The sequence below is a fragment of the Orbicella franksi genome, chromosome 5 (assembly GCF_964199315.1).
Source record: "Orbicella franksi chromosome 5, jaOrbFran1.1, whole genome shotgun sequence".
Taxonomy (NCBI): Eukaryota; Metazoa; Cnidaria; class Anthozoa; order Scleractinia; family Merulinidae; genus Orbicella; species Orbicella franksi.
Window position 1 is genome coordinate 31102491 of NC_138149.1, and position 19570 is coordinate 31122060.

At 40.2% G+C, this 19570-nt stretch overlaps 4 protein-coding genes across 4 annotated transcripts; all 4 read right to left on the bottom strand.

Moving 5' to 3' along the window:
* Positions 1-60: 60 nt before the first annotated feature.
* On the bottom strand, positions 61-4800 carry LOC145488168 (ras-related protein Ral-A-like). Its single transcript, XM_081466971.1, has 2 exons — positions 3563-4800; positions 61-3338 (listed from the first exon to the last, which is right to left on the bottom strand). The coding sequence occupies exons 1-2, from the start codon at positions 3665-3667 to the stop codon at positions 2847-2849; spliced, it is 597 nt and encodes a 198-aa protein (XP_081323097.1). The 5' UTR covers positions 3668-4800; the 3' UTR covers positions 61-2846.
* A 492-nt stretch (positions 4801-5292) lies between these two features.
* Positions 5293-8088, bottom strand: LOC145488165 (CCA tRNA nucleotidyltransferase 1, mitochondrial-like). Its single transcript, XM_081466968.1, has 2 exons — positions 7095-8088; positions 5293-6584 (listed from the first exon to the last, which is right to left on the bottom strand). Exons 1-2 carry the CDS (start codon positions 7936-7938, stop codon positions 6067-6069), a joined length of 1362 nt encoding a protein of 453 aa, XP_081323094.1. The 5' UTR covers positions 7939-8088; the 3' UTR covers positions 5293-6066.
* Positions 8089-8126: 38 nt separating this feature from the next.
* On the bottom strand, positions 8127-10464 carry LOC145488164 (uncharacterized). The gene has a single exon (XM_081466966.1). It carries the CDS (start codon positions 10431-10433, stop codon positions 8820-8822), a length of 1614 nt encoding a protein of 537 aa, XP_081323092.1. The 5' UTR covers positions 10434-10464; the 3' UTR covers positions 8127-8819.
* A 7226-nt stretch (positions 10465-17690) lies between these two features.
* LOC145488169 (uncharacterized) lies at positions 17691-19507 on the bottom strand. Its single transcript, XM_081466972.1, has one exon. The coding sequence runs from the start codon at positions 19431-19433 to the stop codon at positions 19041-19043; it is 393 nt and encodes a 130-aa protein (XP_081323098.1). The 5' UTR covers positions 19434-19507; the 3' UTR covers positions 17691-19040.
* Positions 19508-19570: the final 63 nt, after the last annotated feature.

Below are 19570 nucleotides of genomic sequence, written 5' to 3' on the forward strand. Positions count from 1 at the left end.
GCATGCGCATTTGTCAGCACTTCTGGACACAGCAGACCCTCTGTTTTCAATTCATCAAGTGAGAAGCATAAAAAAAGCCTTTAGTAGAGTTCTTGTCTCTGCAAGACAGTTTGCAGCTCTCTAAAAACATCCACACCCTTCTCATGGAAAGTCACTGGAAATATCAAGGGAGTTGGAGGTTGGAGGTTTCAGATGTCTAAAATTCTTAAACAAAGTTAAACTGAAATTCCCATAAGGGTTGGAGGGGTGGTTTCCAAGTTGCCTTTCGCCTTGCAACCAAAGCGAGGCCAGGTGCACAACCATTCATTCGGAAATGAGTTTAGTTTGCATGTCAATGAAATCTCATTTTGATATGAAAGGATGGGCACCACCTTGCGAAAGAGGCTAAAGGTAATTTGGAAATGGCCTTTTGGGTTGTGATTATTGTTTTCAAATAACAGTGTTTCACACAAAAGAATGTTGCAAGACATGCTGCATGGCTAAATATGTGGGATGGGCCGCTAGCTGCCTTTCAATCTGATGGGCACAAGATTTAATCCTTCAGGCCTCAATAATATTGCCGATCATAATCGTGTGTTGTGTAGCGTGCAAAGTCTGAAGTTCAAGTCTTCCATTAACAACATATCCTTGAGAATGTGCAGTTCCAGAAAATATGCATATGCACACCTTCCCCCATGGAAGGAATTTTTGCTAACCCTCACCCCTCTGGAAATTCCAATTAAGCTACAGTGGAACCTCAATTTTACAATCGTTCATTTAATGATATTCCCAATTTAAGGATCAACATTCTGCAAAAGTTATAGTTAATTGTATGGAGCAGAATCCTGATATAACAATATTTGGTTCAACGATACATCCGGTACAACAATAAAAATCTAGCAACCTGAGCGTAAAGGTTTTCCTGTTACATTAATGCAATTAACATCACATACCGAAGGAGAGTGACAAACACCCAGCAAACTGTGGATGGACATATTTATGTTATGGTTCGGTTTTTGCATTTGCGCATTGCAATTACTGTAATTAAAATGCAGTACAGATATCATGTTGCAGAAACTTAGTGTTTTTATTGATTGCACATGGAAAAATTAATTAATGACCATATCCCGATGTTGTTACTTGCTTTGCCAACAAATCATTAAATCAGGAGTTTGTTTACAACTTCCCGATTTAACGATATGATTTTGACCTTGCCTTATCATGAAATATGTTGTTCCAGAAAATATCCATACCTCTCCCACAGAAGTTTTTTGGTTAGAACCCTCCCACCCCTTCGGAAATTCCAGTTTGGCTTTGCAATTTCTTTTTAAAAATTTTGGCATTTGAAACTCCCCTTCAGAATTTTCAATAACATTCCTTGGGACTGGGATGGATATTTTCTGAGAATGCACCATCGAGGTTCCACTGTACATCTATTTCAACTTTTTAGTCTTACGGAACCCCCACCCCCCAGGAAATTCCAGTCCCTTCTGTGGGGGAAGAATGGATACTTTCTAGAACAGGAAAATGTTGGCCAGCTTCAAGTTGAAGCAGACCATTTTGCCTTCTCTACACAACTGAACACACTCAAAAGTTGAGGCATGGGTGCATTGGTCAGCCAGCCCCAAGATATGTTTTAATTGTGACAATAAGCTTTACAACAAAGTGGAAAAGAGATACATCAAATAACATCCTTCATGTGCCATAGCCGGACATGTAAACCCCAATAACTGCATATTAGGAAAAATAGGGACTGTGTACCCCTGACAAATGCAGTGGCACCACCTTTGGGGTTTTAAGTTTGATATATAAACAACAGAATTAAAGATAAATCAGATAACACTTTTTACACTAAAAATGAACCTTATGCAAAAGTGCTAGTGGCAAGGCTGTCTGTAGAACGTCTCAAGTTTTTCAACCGTCTCTTTATACAAACGGACTAGCCATGAGCCTTTGTGTACTATGCTTGCACCCAGTTCTCTGTTCCGAGTCAGCAAAATATTATTTTATGTCAACACCAATGATCAAAAATTACATTTTCCTGCACTCCACTTCAATGTAGACAATAGCAGCAGGACGATGTTGGTGAAGACATTTTCATAAATGTCTTGTACTTTGGTCCACCCTGACTTTGACCTGGTGCCATTGTTCATTGAGATGGAACTCCAAACGTCACTCAAAATGATCTGTTTTTCCTACACTTATAGCAATCAGCTCTTTCACCTTGTGAACGAAGCCCAGAGTTGAAACTACAAAGAAACAACGGACCCCTGCATTGTGATTGTAATATTGGTTTATTTCAACAGGACGTTAGCCGAATGCAAGTGGTCAATCTCACTGACGTTAAAAAACTAAAATGTCACAAGTTCAATAACTACATGCCCTCACAGAAATAACACTCCATGAGCAAAATATAGGGCAATAACCTTTGAAATTCAAGTCCACTGATTAATATTTACAATGTCTGACTGTTATAAACACTTTCAATACACCAGGAATTACCTTGCACTCCTTAGCACAATATCCAATTTCTCCTTAGTGACTCCAACACATTTTGTAAAGGTTAAATCTGAGAATTTAATGATCTGTCAAGACAGTCAAGGGAGAAATCAGATCTTTATCACTTGTGAATATAAGGATTTTTTCCCAAGTAAATCTAGTTAAATTTACAGGGTTTAACGTTTTCAATATAATACCGAAAACAAAAAGTTCTCTGGCCATGCTCGAAATCTGCTCATATACTTGACTAGTTCAAAATGGTAAATCACTTTCACGTAGTCAAAAAAGAATTTCCGCAACAATTTAATCATACAGGTAATAAGGGCGGGACTAAGTTTTACAAAATTCGAACACAAATTCGTACAAATTTACAAGATCACACACTTCTTTTTCTTCTTTCCCGGTTTTTGCTTGACCGGTTTTAAGCCATCTTCTTTTCGTAATTTAATTTCCCTCATGAGATCAAAGAAGACTTTGTCAACGTTCGCTTTCGTTTTAGCTGACGTTTCGACACATGCTACGTTCCATTCCTTTGCTTTTCCTTGAGCTTCATCGGCTGTAACCTGCCGTTTATCTTCTAAATCAGCCTTGTTTCCTACCAGCAAGAAAGGGATATTTTCATCGTCACCCTTCACTCGAAGGATCTGCTCTCTGAATTCCGATGTTGCTTCAAAAGATTCCGGTTCAGTGATAGAGAACACGCACAGAAATCCCTCGCCGCTTCGGAAATAATTGTCGCGTATCGCGGCGTAATCTTCTTGCCCAGCTGTGTCCAAAATATCGATCTGGCACTCTTCACCGTCTAGAACAACCTTCTTACGATAACTATCGGCTTTTGTAGGTTCGTAGTCTTCTACAAACTGGAATCAACAATGATAAAATCAAACACTTCAGTTAGTTTATAAACAAACCTGATGAACTACCCACCTGCACAACTCTCTAAAAATGCGGACATTATCATCTCTTTACACGATCTTCATTGTTATAAAGCTTATAACCTTAAAGGTAAGCTTATGTTTACGTATAAAGTAAACTACTAGATAACGAGAAAACGGTTTTCTTGAAGCGGTTTATTAATACGCACCTCGTCATACATAAACTGTAAAGTCAGGGCTGATTTACCAACCCCACCGCTTCCCACCATAATCACTTTATGTAAACCTAATTGCTTCTCCTTGGCATTCGACATCTTGGCAGTCTGTTTGCCGTTTGAAGTCGTCTAAATCTTCGAGAACATACACCGATCAAGCAGCTTACCTTCCTGAAGGTTCAGCCCCACACATTGAGCAACCGCGCCTAAAATCTGTATGCGTGACGTCGTGGGGAATGAAATCTAATCACGTGACAGAGATGTCATGACTATTTGGAGTCTACCAATATATAAAGTAAAGGTCCGGTAATACGGGCAACATTTTTCTTCAACTTGTCTCGCAACATTGCTGCATTGCAAGTTGAACCACATTGTTGAGCGTATTACCACGCCTGTGACCAACTTGTCTCGCAGTAAAATACAGTGTTGCAAGTCTGCAGAATTCTAGAGGTATAATTGGTCAATCGTGTGTAAATAAAGATGGCGCCTTCTTTAATATATTAAATTTAGCATTTCGACGAAGTTCCACTTCGACTTCTGGCTGTCATTTTTTTCTTAATTTTCCGTGCTAGCGAAGTTCTCTCAGTATGAAGCTCAGTGCCGGTTTCAGGTAGCTGGGCGAAAAGTGGTATTTTTGCGACAGTTCTTCTAAGTCTTTTGCCTTTTTTCCTGCTTATTTTGAAGGGACAAACGAGGTGTCCCAAAGACTATGATAGCGCTCGATGTCTTTGTAAAGGGCAGCTTTATGACTTTCCGAGAGTTGCTGGTCTACTTCGAATTCACGCTCGTCTTCACCGTCCGCCATGTTTTTTTTACTTGCCGCGTTGCCACGCTTCGCGACAGCCAATCACAAGCGTTGATTTCAACTTTGTTGCGAGGCAAGTCGTAGCTTCAGTGGTAATACGAGCAGCAAAACTAAAATTTGTTGTAGAAAGTAGAACTCGAGTCTATTTTGCGCAACATGTTGCCTCAACTTGCAACACTGTATTTTGCTGCGAGACAAGTTGGTCACAAACGTGGTAATACGCGCAACAATGTGTTTCAACTTGCAATGCAACAATGCTGCGAGACAAGTTGATGAAAAATGTTGCCCGTACTACCGCACCTATAATTTCCATTCAACCAAAAATTCGGGAACTTTCAAAACAGAGGCAAATGTTCACGAAATTTCCTTGAAAAATTTCCAGAAATCCAAAAATTGTTAAATTTTCAAACCGCAAACCATTCGACCAAAAATTCTGGAAATTATACGAGGGCTATCAAATGGAACAGAAATTCCTAGCGAATTTTTTTTTTTAAGACCCCCGGGTATAGGTTGCAAAGTAGCCCTCTTTTCGGGAATTTCTGGAAAATGCTGTTCCACTCGCCTGTAGAAATAAACTGAAATAAAAAAAAAAAAATTGATTTAGAGACCTTCCTCCCATGCATATCGTAAAATCCCACGTTACAGCCCTGTGTTTATGTAAATTGATAAGTGGTTTAAGGTGGGCTTATAAACAGGGGGGACCTTATATCCCAAGGGCATATAAGCGGAATAAAAAAATGTTTCCAAACGATGAGATAATATGTATCTGAGAAACAAATTAAAGCTAACATACCATTATATTTAGAGCTGTTACCCTATTACCCTATTACCCTATTAACCTGTAACTTTTGATTAAAAATTTGATATTTGTAAAGAAATGCTGCCAAAAGGAACGCACTTATACATTAGATGGGCTTATATCTGGGGGGGGAGGGCTTATTGGTTAACTGGGGGGGCTTTAACATGGGATTTTACGGTTCACCATTTTCAGCACCGGTATGAACAACCAAAACAAGACAAAGAAAATTCATTATCACATTTTAAATAATGTCATGCTGGTCAATCATTTAATTTGAATCTTTTTTTATACGATCTTGCCTCAGCAATAATAAATATGGATTCAAACTTTTAAACACCGCACACATATAAGAATACATTAACTCTCAGCAACAACTTTAAAGTCGCCTCATCAAGGAAAGTGCACCTTGGATAATTTAGCTTTTTTTTTACATTTGCCGTAAAATTCATTTGGCAATCCTTCTGGATCCTTCTTTGTAATAGTGCTTCTTTTTTTCATCTTACTATAAACTGTTAAGAAGCTTTTACTTTTTCATTTCCCAGGCTTAATTTGAAGCAAAAAACTGCACCATGATACTCTGCATATATGAAGACCTTTCATAAACAGATGAAGAACACAGGCATTCAATCCTTTTTTATTTCAGGCATTCAATACTTGTCAAAAAGAGCTTAACTGTATAAATATTTGAAATACATGCAGTGTAATGGTGTTTAGTATATCCTGATCAAGCAAGTTCTTAGGATACTGTATAAACAATTTTATACCTGCAAGTGGAAAAGTATTTCACAATGCCACATTTCTGCCACTGTATGGTCAAAATTCTATTTATGAAATCAACACTTAAAAACTACCATTTTACATTTCCAAGTGTTGCACTCAAGCTAAACAACAATCTTAGCCATCTTTAAATGTTTTAACTTTTCCTAATAAATCAGTTTCACTGGCAGTAAAGTAACTATCCTTCCAAACTTCTTTGAGTTTTCCAAGCATTTTTCCAAACTCTGGCCCTGGCTTGACTCCAAGCTTCTTCAAGTGCCCTCCAGTGATTGGAAATTCTGGAATGCACCATGCTTTGATTTCCTGTGCATGTTCATGTCTTCCTTGATAATGCAAGAGTTCCACTACGTGGCTTTTTAGAAGATTCTTTGCTTGTGTATTTGGTGCCGAGACTATCATGTCCTGATACGGCTTGAGAACATGCTCATGAGTTTTTGGCTGTCTGTGCTCAGTTGTAAACTTCCCCAGCGCTTTCTTGGCATTAGAAAGCTTCCAACATTTGGCAAGTTCTTCGGCTTCTGCAGCAGTCTTGACAAGGGAGCATAGCAAAGTTTCAGGTTGGAGTGGACGGATCTTATGTTCATTCCAGGCTCTGGTCAACTCTTGCATGCTTTCTTCACAATAACCAGGCAGACCTACAAATAAAATAAGATCTATGTTCAAGATATTGACTGAAAATTATCATCTGGTGTGTAAAAGGTACACTAAGGTAAAGTTTACATAAGCCATAAACATTTAAAGTATCCAAGTTTCTTCAGCATTGAGTGACTTGGAGTATTTCTACTTCCCCCTTGATGTGATGCTTCAAAACTTCAGGGTTTCCCCAAACATTAATAAAATTGCCAGAAATCATGTCTACACAAGAGTGACGAGAGACACCGTGAGATTAAACTGTTTTTCCAAAAACATGATGCAGTGATGCCGTCCCAATGAAACCCTGCAACCTGAGAAAGGGGGGGGGGAGAGGGGGGGGGCAGGGTTGAACAAATTAAACAAATTGATTGAACAAATCTTAAAAGCAGGCCCATAATACAGTTTACATTTCACGGAAAAAGAAATGCAAATTAAATCCCTTTCATATAAGTAGTTCACATGTATATGATGCCATTGATGTTGATGATGTGAAATTTTAATGAATCACTCACCAATGGACTGAGAAACATTCAGCTCATACATTCGGCACAAAAGATCAGGCGTGTGATTTCCAGTCAAAATTTTTGAAACTTCCATCCAAATTCGTTCCACAGAAATCTGCCTTAATCCATCAGAGCATTCTCGAATAACATTTAAAGTTGTTTGGTCGTGATTGTCCGCTTCCAAAGCTATTCTACCATAGAAACGAAAATATCTCAAAATTCTCAAGTAATCCTCCTGTATTCTTGACCTTGAATCACCAACAAATCTCACACGATGATTGAACAAATCTTCTCGTCCACCAAAATAATCGTACAAGCTGCCGTCCAGCCCCAAACTCATGGCATTGAATGTGAGGTCTCGCCTTTCTGCATCCAGCTTCCAATCGTGAGTAAATTGCACTTTCGCATGTCTGCCATCAGTTTCAGTGTCAATTCGCAAAGTCGTAACTTCGAAATCTCGTTTATTGACATGAACTGTGATTGTTCCGTGTTGTAAGCCCGTTTCTATGTAGTGTATCTTATGCTGCTTGAACAGTTCAATCATTTCCGACGGCGTTGCATTTGTACCAAGGTCCACATCTTTTGGTGGTATCCCCAAAAGAATATCGCGCACCGCCCCTCCAACTATTCTTATGTCAAATCCTTGCTTTTGAAACGGTTTTGTAACGGTAAAGAGCTCTGGAGTTAGGACACTTTTGAATTCGAGCGAGTCCAGTTTGTCAACTGCACTGGTAGACATGTTTCCACGAATCGGCTGAAAGGTGTGCCCCGAAATAAACGGCGATTGCTTTAAACTGTTTCTTCTTAGCAGCAATCGCAGACAGAACGTCGTTTTGGACACGGTAACAAACATGAAACTGTTTTAGTTTCACCAGATTACCCTCCTTTTAACCACGCTCGCCCAATCGGCCATTTTTAATAATGCCGCTGAAATTTCAAATAGTGCTTCAAGTATGCTTCATGAACGTTGTCGGGTCAAATATCGAGCCAATGCGCATTGCGATTCCGCCGATTCGGGCCTAATCGATTCGTGCAGCCGTATCACATAAATGAATACTTTAATCATTAAACAACTAATAATGGTTCCACACTTACAAGATCAGTGCTCTTTGCCTTGGCGTGCAGTTAGTTGTGGCGCAGCGCGAAAATTGGCGCACGAAGAAATGGGAGAGTAACAGGGCGCGGGGAGGCCTCTTTCCTGTTTCGCTCCACCGTTTTTTGCGCTGCGCCCCAATTAACTGAACACCTGGAAGAGGCTATGCCCTTACCACCTTATTTTCAATTTAACTTGGTCAGATCTAACTACTTATTTACTTAATCCTAGAAAAACAAACAGACAAGTAAAGGAAGAACGCGAGTGAATTAATGATTTAATACAAATCAGTCACAACTATCGGCTCAAATTTTCACACCACTCAGAAATACTGGCAAAATTTATGACCGCAAAACACCAAAATCACCGATTTCACTGTCATGCAAAAAGTCTCTCGACCATCCCCGTTGCCCTTTTGTTCTCGTAAGACTTCGCAGTAAATAACTAAACCCGAAAAATACCACACAACTGAAACTTGAAATAGCCTGAAAAGAAAATGACAGAATTACAACGGCGACTTTTGTCCATAGTCTATTGTTTATCGATCACTGACAAGTAACATCACTGATCTATGGAGTCCTTCTGTCAGATAAGTTCCGTCAATTTACAAACCCATCAAGTCTATAACAGGCTCGCTGCATTCAAAACCTGTAAGACAGGAGTTTTAAACAAGGCAAAGTGTCCTGATAGCAGACTACTGCATGGCCATCACTATTGATTCCGATGCTTACAGGAGACTCATCCAAAACGATCTTTCCAACAAAGGCGCCATCGCAGGTATTAAAACAATGAACACAGTCCGTTCCTGGGTCTGCAATCAAGATATTTCCTGTGCCGTGATCAATCGCTATTCCTCGAGGACATTCCAGATCTTCACCAATTTCCCGCTGATACACGCCTTTGGCATCAAAAACTTTGACTACTCCATCATCTCGATCGCAAACGAAGAACTCTTTATTGTAGGACAATGCCTTTCTGGGACAAAGAAGATGTCCTTTTCCAAAAACAAGATCGCTGTTTTGTTGGGTAGATTGGATATCAATGACCGCAACACAGCTCTCATCCAGCGCTTCTGACGTAACAATGAGATGACGGCCATCATTTGAGGTGGAGACACTCGAGAAGTTCACTTTGGAAAACTGGGAATGGATGCTGTGGTACAGACTTGAATAGAACATTGGAGAAAACCTCCCATTCAGGCGGCGATAAGCCAAAAGACGGTTGTGAGAACGATTCACGACAATAACACCATCAAGATATTGATCATGCAAAAAGGCAACGTCGTATAAATCGCCAAATTTCACGCCAAACGATCGAAGATAATTACCACTTTGTGTTAAAATGTGGACTCGATTGGACTCGTCATCAAGAACTGCCATTTCTCCCTTCTGGGTAGATAACGCCACCGTGTACGGGTTAAAGGATGTTTCGCCAATATCGTCAGCTGTGATGGTTTTCAAGACAGTGATTTTAGCCTGATGCTTTGTCGTTAAACATTCTTCGCTTTCCTTTCTCACCTTTCCGAACCACTCTTTCATCAGTCGCTGTTCAAGATCCTCGTTCGGAAAGAAATCCAGATCGAACGCACGGGAACCTTTGAAGGGCTTCACCTCAAAATGGCAGCTTGCTTCCAGCATCCGGATGATAGCCTCTTTGGATTGAACCTTCTTGAAGTTGTTTGGTTCGCTGAGCAATTCCTCTGCTTGTTTCATAGACAGCTCTAACCTTTTCAGCAACTGGCTAATTTCATTAACGGGATCTCTATCGGCATATTTCTTCACAAAATCGTTTACCTCTGAAATCATAAGGTCTTCTTGTGACTTGATCAACTTTGTAATCGTCCTTGCCTTTTCTTTAATGGTGCGCTTCAAGGCTTCGCCTTTAACTTCAACTGCAGAACCTTGCCCAGGCTTCAAAGAGTTTCGCAGTGTCTCCATCTTTTCTTTGCTTCTTTCTAAAGCCCTCATAATTTCCTTTTCGGCTCGCGGGACAGAGGCTTTCTCTAGCAGTCGTTTGATCATAGTATTGGTTGGTATTGCAGATATTCCTTCAGGAGGAATAGCAACTTTTTCTCGGCAAATAGGGCAGTTGACATATTTGCGGCTAGTCGATCTCGTTTTAACGATGTCCTCTAAGCAGCTTTTGCAAATATTATGGGCACATTTTGGGAGACATTTGGGTTCCTTAAAATCCTCGAAGCAAACCGGACAGGACAATTCATCTAACAGTGAATCGTTAAACAGACAGGACGACATGACGAATATCTTCCCTTTGACTGATCAACAACACTGAACACGAAACACTAAACAAAAAATGCTAATGAGTGTTGCCTTAGTTTCTATACAAAATTCTCGCGCACTTTATCACATTTTTTGACATGCAGTTCTTTTACTTGATTGGTCAATTAGCAACCTTCATCGAGATCTAGCAGTAAAAGAGTAAAAATATTCGTTACAAATGAATTCGGCTAACGAGAAGGCGTTAGTTAACACATTCTTTTTTACAACATGACATTGTCAGTTAAGAGAGAAGTGACATCGATCCAAGTTGAAGGTCAACAGCAATTGAATGCGTGCAGGAATATAAGCTCCACACCTTGCAATGTTACACTAGAGCTTATCACCCAGCTATGCTCACAATGCCACAGTGCAAATAACACGCTACACGATCGATTGCGGCAACATTCTTTACATTTGCACAAAACGTTTTGCTGTTTGAACCTTTTCTGGCGATGAACTAATCAAAGCCATTTCCGAATGCTTATTACCTCTTTTTTAAAACGAGTCCTGGCACTCAACCTTTCATATGGAAATGAGTTTGATTTCAAGACAACGAACGTGCAAGAAAAACTCATTTCAATATGAAGGGTTGTGCACCAAGACTCATTCAGAAACAGTGGGAACAGTAACTTGGGAATGACTCATTAGAGACTGCAGCCGTACAAATGAAGAAAATTAAGCCTTTTGAAGAAGAATTGGACTTAATTAAGTTTGCAACAACGTTTAGAAACCAACAAAAGAAACCAATTGCTTAAATTGCTTAAATTTGAAAATTTACTGCGATGATCATTCTTCACTTTCATCTACAACCGCAGTTCAAATATGAATTATTTCATATATACTTCACATCATTTCACTCCTCACGGGAAGATATGAACTCAATTAATTGACCTCGCTCCCAATATGTGGCTTCATAGCTCAGTTGGTAGAGCATCGCATCGGTATAGCGAAGGTCACGGGTTCGAATCCAGTTGAAGCCCTGATTTTTTTTCAGGCTTCTTCTTTCCAATTGCTTAAATTGGAAAATTTACTGCGATGATCATTCTTCACTTTCAAAAGAAACCAAGGCATAATAGGGAGCTTAAGTAAAGACGACGGCGACGACGAGGGCGACGCCTAGTCAAAAATAAATTTATATTTTACCAGCGAAATTCGCCTTTATCTAGATCTGTTTAGTACGCGAATGGCTCTTAAAACGTGCTCAAGCTAGATGTGCAATGACAGCGCTTAATTCCAAATGGAAATACGGAAAATTTAGCCGTTGTTGTGACGTTCCTCCGACTGCGCAGGTCTCGGTCATTTCACGTTGTTATTTTGCAGAAGCAGCCGGCTAAGAAATGTACAAAGATTTATAACGCACGTGTACCGTCATTGCTCTGCTCATTAAACGTTTTGCGAAGAATTAACTTTAATTTTATTAGAAGGTGTAACTTATCCTACGACAATCGATGTGGTAAATTGATCACAGGTTGATTTCCTTTCAGTTTCTTGGAACTTAAGTGATTCACCGGTTCAAGCCTCCTCAAACAATGATGTGTCGGTCTGTCCTGGTTTGAAGAGACTGGTTCCAAGTTAGATCTTGATTAAACTCTAGTTGATTGACATCTTGTTGACAAATCATTTCGCCGGCTGACTATCGTTTGTCTATCTTTTTCTCTTTCTCTCTTTGAGCAAGGGCGGCAAAGATGAGCGACCCTCAATCTTCGTTCTATTTGTTCTTGATGGAACCCATGGTAGATCTTGAACCAGGTATCGCAGAAGAACCTGCCAGCCTGACCAGTTTTAACATTGAACTAGAACGAAGCTTGAGACAATTAAGTCACTTCGGTAAGTTGATTTGAAACTGACTACCTATACTTAATTTGTCGCGAGGCGATCCGAACTTCGCTCGTGTTGATTAAAGTAATATGCAGATTGTAATTCTCAGCCAATTTTTTCAAGCGTTGTTTCCTCAATTCGCAGTTTTCCCAAAACGTTTTAAAGAAAGGACACTGAATTTAGTTTTTCTTCTCGTGAAACAGAAATGCATGCAGAGAATGAACGAACTGGCCGACAAAGCACTAGTGACTGGATTTTAAACACTCGATTTAAATTTTGTTTTTTGAGATCCTTAAGAGAAGAAGAACTGTTTTTTTTTGCGTGCGTATTTCGCACACAGAGTGGTGGAATTTTGTTCATCTAGCTGGCTAAGCTAGGTAAAGCTGTCAAATTAGACCAGTATTGCTGCTTACATAATCATTATTACCATCATCAATTCAAGTCCCCCAACTTCAATGACATAATCAAAATACAATGATCGCATTTTTTTGGGACCTGATCTTTTTATCTGTGTGGAACTTTTTCTTTCAGTTAGAGACATAACAAGACTTCGGTTGATACAATGCAAAGTTACTGCCTGAGCCGCGTTCTCTGATGTGATCAAAAAGCGATTTCGTTCACTGATTTGCCGATTCTCCTGATAAAGCGCATAACCCCGCCCATGGCAAAATTTTGTTTTTATCGCCGACAAAACGGGCCACTTTATTACAGTTCTACATGTTTCATGACTTACTTGAACCAGTGTAATATTAAAAAAGGAAATTCATAGCGTATTTAATATTGTTCTAGGTAATGTATCCTTGAATGGAACTGATTCCGTGACTAGAAAATGGACCAAATGGGTTTCCTTGTGACATCATGACTATTGACCAATCGGTAAAAAAAACACGATTCCAGCTATTTGTTGGGGCAAAGGAATGGTCGAGAATGTTTATTATGCCATTCTTCCTTATAAATGCTAGTATATCTGTTATCCCGGTGGTTAAAAAATATAGCACCCCCTAAGATCAAGTTAAATTACTTGCAAAAAATTTCGGACGTTCAATTTTCGGACACTCTTTATCTCATTTCGGACAAATTTCGGACAACAATTTCAAACACTTTGCTGAAACGGAGCTAAAGTAATATAAATTTACGGCTACAAAACACGAATTAGACAGGAACATCTTGCGTGAAAATGATAGTTTTACTGCACCCTCAAGATCTTATACCAATACACCGAGAAGAAAATAACACAAATTCTATCGAGCCGTTACGTATGTCAAGTAGCCTTTCAACTAGAGTTCGCTCCATAAAGCTCGGCATAAAGGAAACTAAGTGCTTTGGAGCCACTTCCAAATTTTACACTGTACTCTCAATATTTCGGACGCTTAAAATTTCTGAAGCGTAAAAATTTCGGACGGTTTTATTTGCGGGCGCTTTTTTGTCCGAAATTAAAATCGTCCGAAATTGTAAGTAATGTATTTTATTTTTGTCCACGGAAATCGTCCTACAGTACGTTACTTATTTTATTATACATTCCCCATAACCTCGTCTGTTATCTACTCCTGAAATATTTTCTTTCAACCAAAATTTATGCTCATACATCGGACTATAATTCTTTTTTTTACCCTCTTGCAGCCTAAGTTGTAATTCAATTACTCCACTTTCTCCAAATATTCAGAGTTCATTATTCCTTATTAGCGGTCGATTGGCATTCACAAAACCCAGGTTTTGTAACAAATGAAGTTTTATTAAATGTGAGCTGCGCAGCGATCAGTGAACTATGGCCAGGGTTATTGGACGATAATTGCATGGGTACCGTCGAAATGTCGGATGCAACCCAATTAATGCTTGGGGAGACGAGGGACCTGCATACTTTGAACTACTATCCCACCAAGGGAAGGTAGATAATCATAGTCACTCCATGGGATAAATACAGTTGAACCTCCCGTAAGTTAAGCGACCACCTGGAATGGAGACTTACCAGATGTTTTAAATGTTTTATTCGAGTCAAAAGTCAATTTCGAGAACTTGAAAACGCGGTACTTCCCGATGAGATATGGTTCCAACACATTATTCACGTACTCGCTATTATCTGTCAAGTGGTTGCTTACAGCAGGTTAAAAATAAAAGAAAATTTCAAACTTTTAGTTCTAGAAGTGGTCGCGGTCGCTTACGAGAGGTGGTCGCTTACAAGAGGTTCCAACTATAGGGATTTGATTCAGAAACTTTTGGTATTTTGGGAAACTGGTCGCTGAGGAGAGGTGGTCGCTTACGAGAGGTGGTCGCAACCGGAGGTTTGACTGTAGTTGTTACACTAACATTTACACTGTAACAATTCTCATTTACACGGAAATTTTTTTTTTTCTTTTATCAGATTCAGATAATGCAAGTACTCAACAGCCGAAGAAATCTTCTGCAAAGGAAAAAGAGAAGTTGGAAAATTCCAATGAGGGACCATTAAAGACCACAGTGTACAAAAAGATGACTTTGTACCAGAAACTTAAATTGGAGTACGCATTCCATCATACGCCATACCCCTCTCGAGTAGCGCGTGCTCGGCTAGCCAACAATCTCGGACTTGAATATCAAACTTTGATGGTAAGCAGGCCCAATGACCTTTTTAAAAATTACCTTTGCATGCACAAGCTAGTTAAAACGTACTACAGTAGACAATTTCAGCAACGCAACAGTCATATCCTGGGTACAAGTATCAGTCTCGGCAAAACGTTTTTGTGTGCCACATGGTTCTAAGATAAACTTTTTTTTTCTGAGACCATAACTTATATTTTCAATTTCAAATCTTGACAACTTTAGAACTGGTTTAAAAAGCGACGGTACCGCCATCGAAGAGGAGCTTTGCGATCTAGTCAGCCTGTGCCATTTCCTTGCGTTCCGCCTCAGTCTCAAGTCCAAGCCTGGAGCCAATATCCCGCAACACAGGACGCATCGCGTCCTCACTGCTCGCAAAATCCACGAGCCTGCCATTAAGAAAGCCAGCAGTTTCTATTAGGATCATGCACGGGCGGGTTGGTTAATCGCATTTAATGTATTTTCAGTTCAGCAAATTTGGTGACAGCAGTTTACAATTGTATGTTATCTTTTGGTTATTATTGGTGGGAGAAATGTAAAAACGTCGAACAAATGTAAATTTTCTAATGGTGCCTGTTTTTTTAGTACAGTGTACATCTTGGGGTGGTCCCTTAGCAAACTGGTTTATTTTTGAGATTTTTCGATGTTGTCTCCTCGGGGCGGGGGGGGGGGGGAGAGGGTACTCCCTATAATGGCCAATACGAGGAGGCTCTATCCGAAAGGGATACCTTTTACAGGCTTCAGGCTTAGAAAAGAGAAGGGATTTCACAAGCTGAGGTATATGAAAAAGTTGGGAAATCTGTCATTTAGTTATTTTAAAGGGCCTTTAATTAAAATATTTCGAACGGACGCACCTCATGGCTGTATCATTTCATTTATTTGGCACTACATGAAAATGACAAAAGACTTCCTTTTTTGGCGATTTATTCATAATACGGGTCAGTTGTGAAAGTATGTGAAATGGGTGCCTTTTTCGGGTTAAAGGTGTACGAAAGCGGTACCATTGCTGTCAAAATGGTATACAAAAGGGTAAGGGGTTGGACCTCGAGGCGGAGCCTCCCCGTATAGAACTTTGTAGAGTAGCCCCCTCCCCCCCCCCCCAGTATGTTTTGCAATTCGCTGCACACATTGCTAAAAGCGTGCACGCCTACAGTAAATGACCTTGAAAGGAAGTGTTATGGTACAATGGTTTGCATCTTGAAAAATAGACGCGGGATACTCCGATCCCGTAATTAGGCCTGTGCCTCTGGCGCTCGTAAAATGCTGGAAAGTTGCTCACTGAAATGCCAAAAAGATGCTAAAATATTGCCAAGAAATTCAAAAAGTCGCTACCTAAACCTCAAAAGTTGCTACGGAAATTTTTGTACAAACATTAATTAAAAGCTGTATTTGTCGTTCTTCACAATAGTTGATAACATCGGTCAAGAAAAATAGCTTGAAGCTTAACTTTAGAGGCCGCAGTTGCTCGCAAATATGGACGAATTTAAGGACACTCCTAAGTGTAACAAAATAAAACACATGGTCCATTTGACGTCTTGCTGAACCTTGTCCAGAGACAGGTTATGTGTTCAAACTTAAGACGGTTGACATTGAAGAAATTCATACTCTGAACATATATTTTGCTCAAAAGTTGCTCAGAAAGGCAAACCATGCTTGAGGTTGCTAGAACCGCAAAAAGTTGTTGGAAACGTGTCTTGAAAATTACGTAAGTGGCATGACCACGAGAGTGTGACGAATGTTGATTTTGGATTTAAGCTGAAGAGAACACCTTGATAGTACCTGAAATTCCTGTATGTACCCTTGTCGATGATCAATAGCAATATAAAGATCTAGTGAAATTAGTGAATCTAGTCAGGTGAGATTGCATGCGACAGAGTTCTGACATCGCTCCAGGAATAAGCAAAAGAGAAAAACCTACATGTGATTTTTGATTTTTGGAGAAAACCGTTTCATAGGGGGCAGACATTCTCCAAAAAGTTGCTCTAGCCAAACGTTGCTCAAGAGTTTCCGAGCGCAATAGGGACAGGCCTACCCGTGATACGCAGTACGCATATACTAACCTTTATTCATGATGATGGCTGAACTGGTCGATCCGCGATGAAAAGGAGAATTCTGATTGGTTCCCTTACAGGTTCGATATTTGTACTGTACGGACTTCTAAAATGAACCGCTTCCGAATTGATTTCGGCGAATTGCCCCTTAATTCCTTGCGCAAAATAAACTTTTTTTTTAAAGGAGAAATCCCTTTACCTTAATGTTTGAAGGATAATCACAAACGCGACGTGAGAAACGTAAATGAATGCTTACGTTTTGCGCGCGTAATAAATACTCTATTGGACTAGCTTGTTCGGTCCGTATAGGAGAATATATTTCTGCAATACGGACCTGACGTGGGTTCAAAACCATATACCATGAACTGCCACTTATAAACCCTGGTCTTATACAATTTCGTAAGGGGTTTTGGATGGGCTTATGAACGGAAGGGCTTATACCGGGAGAGGGGGGGGGGGGAGGGGCTTATTATCGGAAGAAATATTTTGTTCAGGTAGATGATATGGACCTATAACCGGAGGGGCTTATATAAGCGGCAGTTTATGGTATGTAATGTTTAGCTGTGTTGCACTTCTGTGGTTGTCTAGCCTGCATGGCAGGCGTTTGAAGAGGAGGCAAAGGGGAAAGTCCCGAAGTCCCTCCTCGAAGCGTGGTCGATCCTCCGCGCTCAGTTTGACCCTTTCCCTCCCTTTCTAAGGCCTGCCACGCAGGCTAGTGGTTGTCACGCAATTTTCTCTCGGGAGGAACGCGTGAAGTATCCAAAGAAGGTGTACGCAGGGAGCCTAAAAGAAAGCAGATGGTGTAATCTTTATTAGAATGTTTGTAGCGAAACGAAGCTCTAATACAAATTTGATGTTAACTGTGTAGTCAAAATAAAATTGTTCCAAAAAATCTTCTGATCGAGTTGTTTACGTGTAATTTCAAAGCGTGGTTTTTCCTGGATTGTCTTGATGTACAACTAAGACCAACTAAATTCATAAGGAATATAAACAGTTAACTCTATTCAGATCGGGAATTTTTAATTTGTTTTTGTGCGAATAGCGCAGATAGCAGATTCGATCTCATTACTCCTTGAATATTAAGAAATTAGGACTTAACTTGTTCTGAACAGCCAGCCGCTGTTCGGGAGGAACATAGACCGGACTTGAGAAAGCGACGGAAATCGAGCCTACCAGTAAAACACCAAAAAAAATGGCTCAAAAGCTGGCAAAACCAAAAACAAAATCTGTGATATCCAATATAGCTTAATATGATAATCTCCCTGTAGCTCAGTGCGGATTAGAGCATTTGACCTGACCTGTATGCGGAACTGTCACCGGCAGAATCAGATTATTCTTTGAAAAATTTACGCTAATAATGGGAACGCACCAAATCAGAAGGTATGGTGGCATCTGATTTAATAAATGTTAGGAAAAAAAATCTATAAATAGAACGGTCCACTGCATCACCGTGTGACGTACCCTGCGAGCAAGGAAGGGCTCTCTTTTCCTCCGTGAGAAAGCTATATGTAACTCCAAGATAAGCTGGCAGTCGGCCTAAGAGCTTAACTAATCGTTTCAGCGTAGTCAGCCAACAAAAACATTAATATTTTTTTTCCCTGATAATAAGATTAGGGTTCACGGATTATTGCGTGCCAGAGAGGGGAGAACGGAGGAGTACTGAGTCAGTTTTTGCGAAAACTTTTTTCTCTGATCAGCTCATAAATCGGCTTAAACTGAAGACACGCACATGGAGGCAAGGAGAATAATAACTAGAGAGTCTTCTCCATATTCATTCATATTTTTTTAGATAAATTGAAAAATGCTGTGTAGCTTTGGAGCTAGCGGGGGAGTCACGGATAGCGACCGTCCCCACCCATCCCTCCTACTATTACATAACTTTCAACACCACTGTTGCATACATTTCACAGAGGAAACAAATCCAAAGCAAAATTTGAATATCAGCGATTTAAGCTTTTGCGTTTGACTAACATTTCACTAACAAAATACGCTAATTGTTACTGACACAAAGTTCTTATTTGAGTTGGTTTATAGTGTCACAAATCTTGAACTACAAGTGTTTCTCTCTGCAAGCGCAACAACAACAAGTCAGTCTTGTCGAATAAGTTCTGTCGGAGAAGAGAACAAGTCATTCGCCAGCTCATCTGTGACCGATCACAAACACTCCGCTCCAATCCTCGCCACCCTTGCTCGCAATGCTTTTCTTGGCGTCGTCCGGGTGCGTCAGTTTCACTGCCAACTTGCCATCACCAACCGGCAGCCACAAATTCGCGGAGTTTACAGCTGCGACACCTTGTCCAACAGCCACATTCAGGAACTGAGTGAACTGCTTACCTCCTTTACTTGTAGAAATCTCGTAGTAGCCGCGCTGGAACTCACCTTCTCCAGTCGTAGTGACAAACACGTACACGAGAACTTCTTTAGCTGTACTCGGGACTTGGCCTCCCACTTTCAGATCATAGGATTCCACTTTGTCTGGGAACTCGGGCAAAGTACCCAATAAAACGTTCATGGGCTCGTACTCAGCTGACATGGTTTTACTTTGAATGAAGGAGCGACGCGCTTCCAATAACCTCTCCTCCGTCGGTTACGAGATACGTTTGTGAAAAAAAGCCTGTCAAGTGCTCTTATATAACCGAAAATTGTGTAACCAAGCCGTGATGCTTGCAC

What these genes read in the sequence shown, in the direction of transcription:
- LOC145488168 (XM_081466971.1), bottom strand. Translation starts at nt 3,667, where the DNA reads ATGTCGAATGCCAAGGAGAAGCAATTAGGTTTACATAAAGTGATTATG. An exon ending in TACAGTTTATGTATGACGAG is followed by an intron (nt 3,339 to 3,562) that starts GTGCGTATTAAT and finishes TGTTGATTCCAG; the next exon opens with TTTGTAGAAGACTACGAACC.
- LOC145488165 (XM_081466968.1), bottom strand. Translation starts at nt 7,938, where the DNA reads ATGTTTGTTACCGTGTCCAAAACGACGTTCTGTCTGCGATTGCTGCTA. An exon ending in GAATGTTTCTCAGTCCATTG is followed by an intron (nt 6,585 to 7,094) that starts GTGAGTGATTCA and finishes TTTTATTTGTAG; the next exon opens with GTCTGCCTGGTTATTGTGAA.
- LOC145488164 (XM_081466966.1), bottom strand. Translation starts at nt 10,433, where the DNA reads ATGTCGTCCTGTCTGTTTAACGATTCACTGTTAGATGAATTGTCCTGT.
- LOC145488169 (XM_081466972.1), bottom strand. Translation starts at nt 19,433, where the DNA reads ATGTCAGCTGAGTACGAGCCCATGAACGTTTTATTGGGTACTTTGCCC.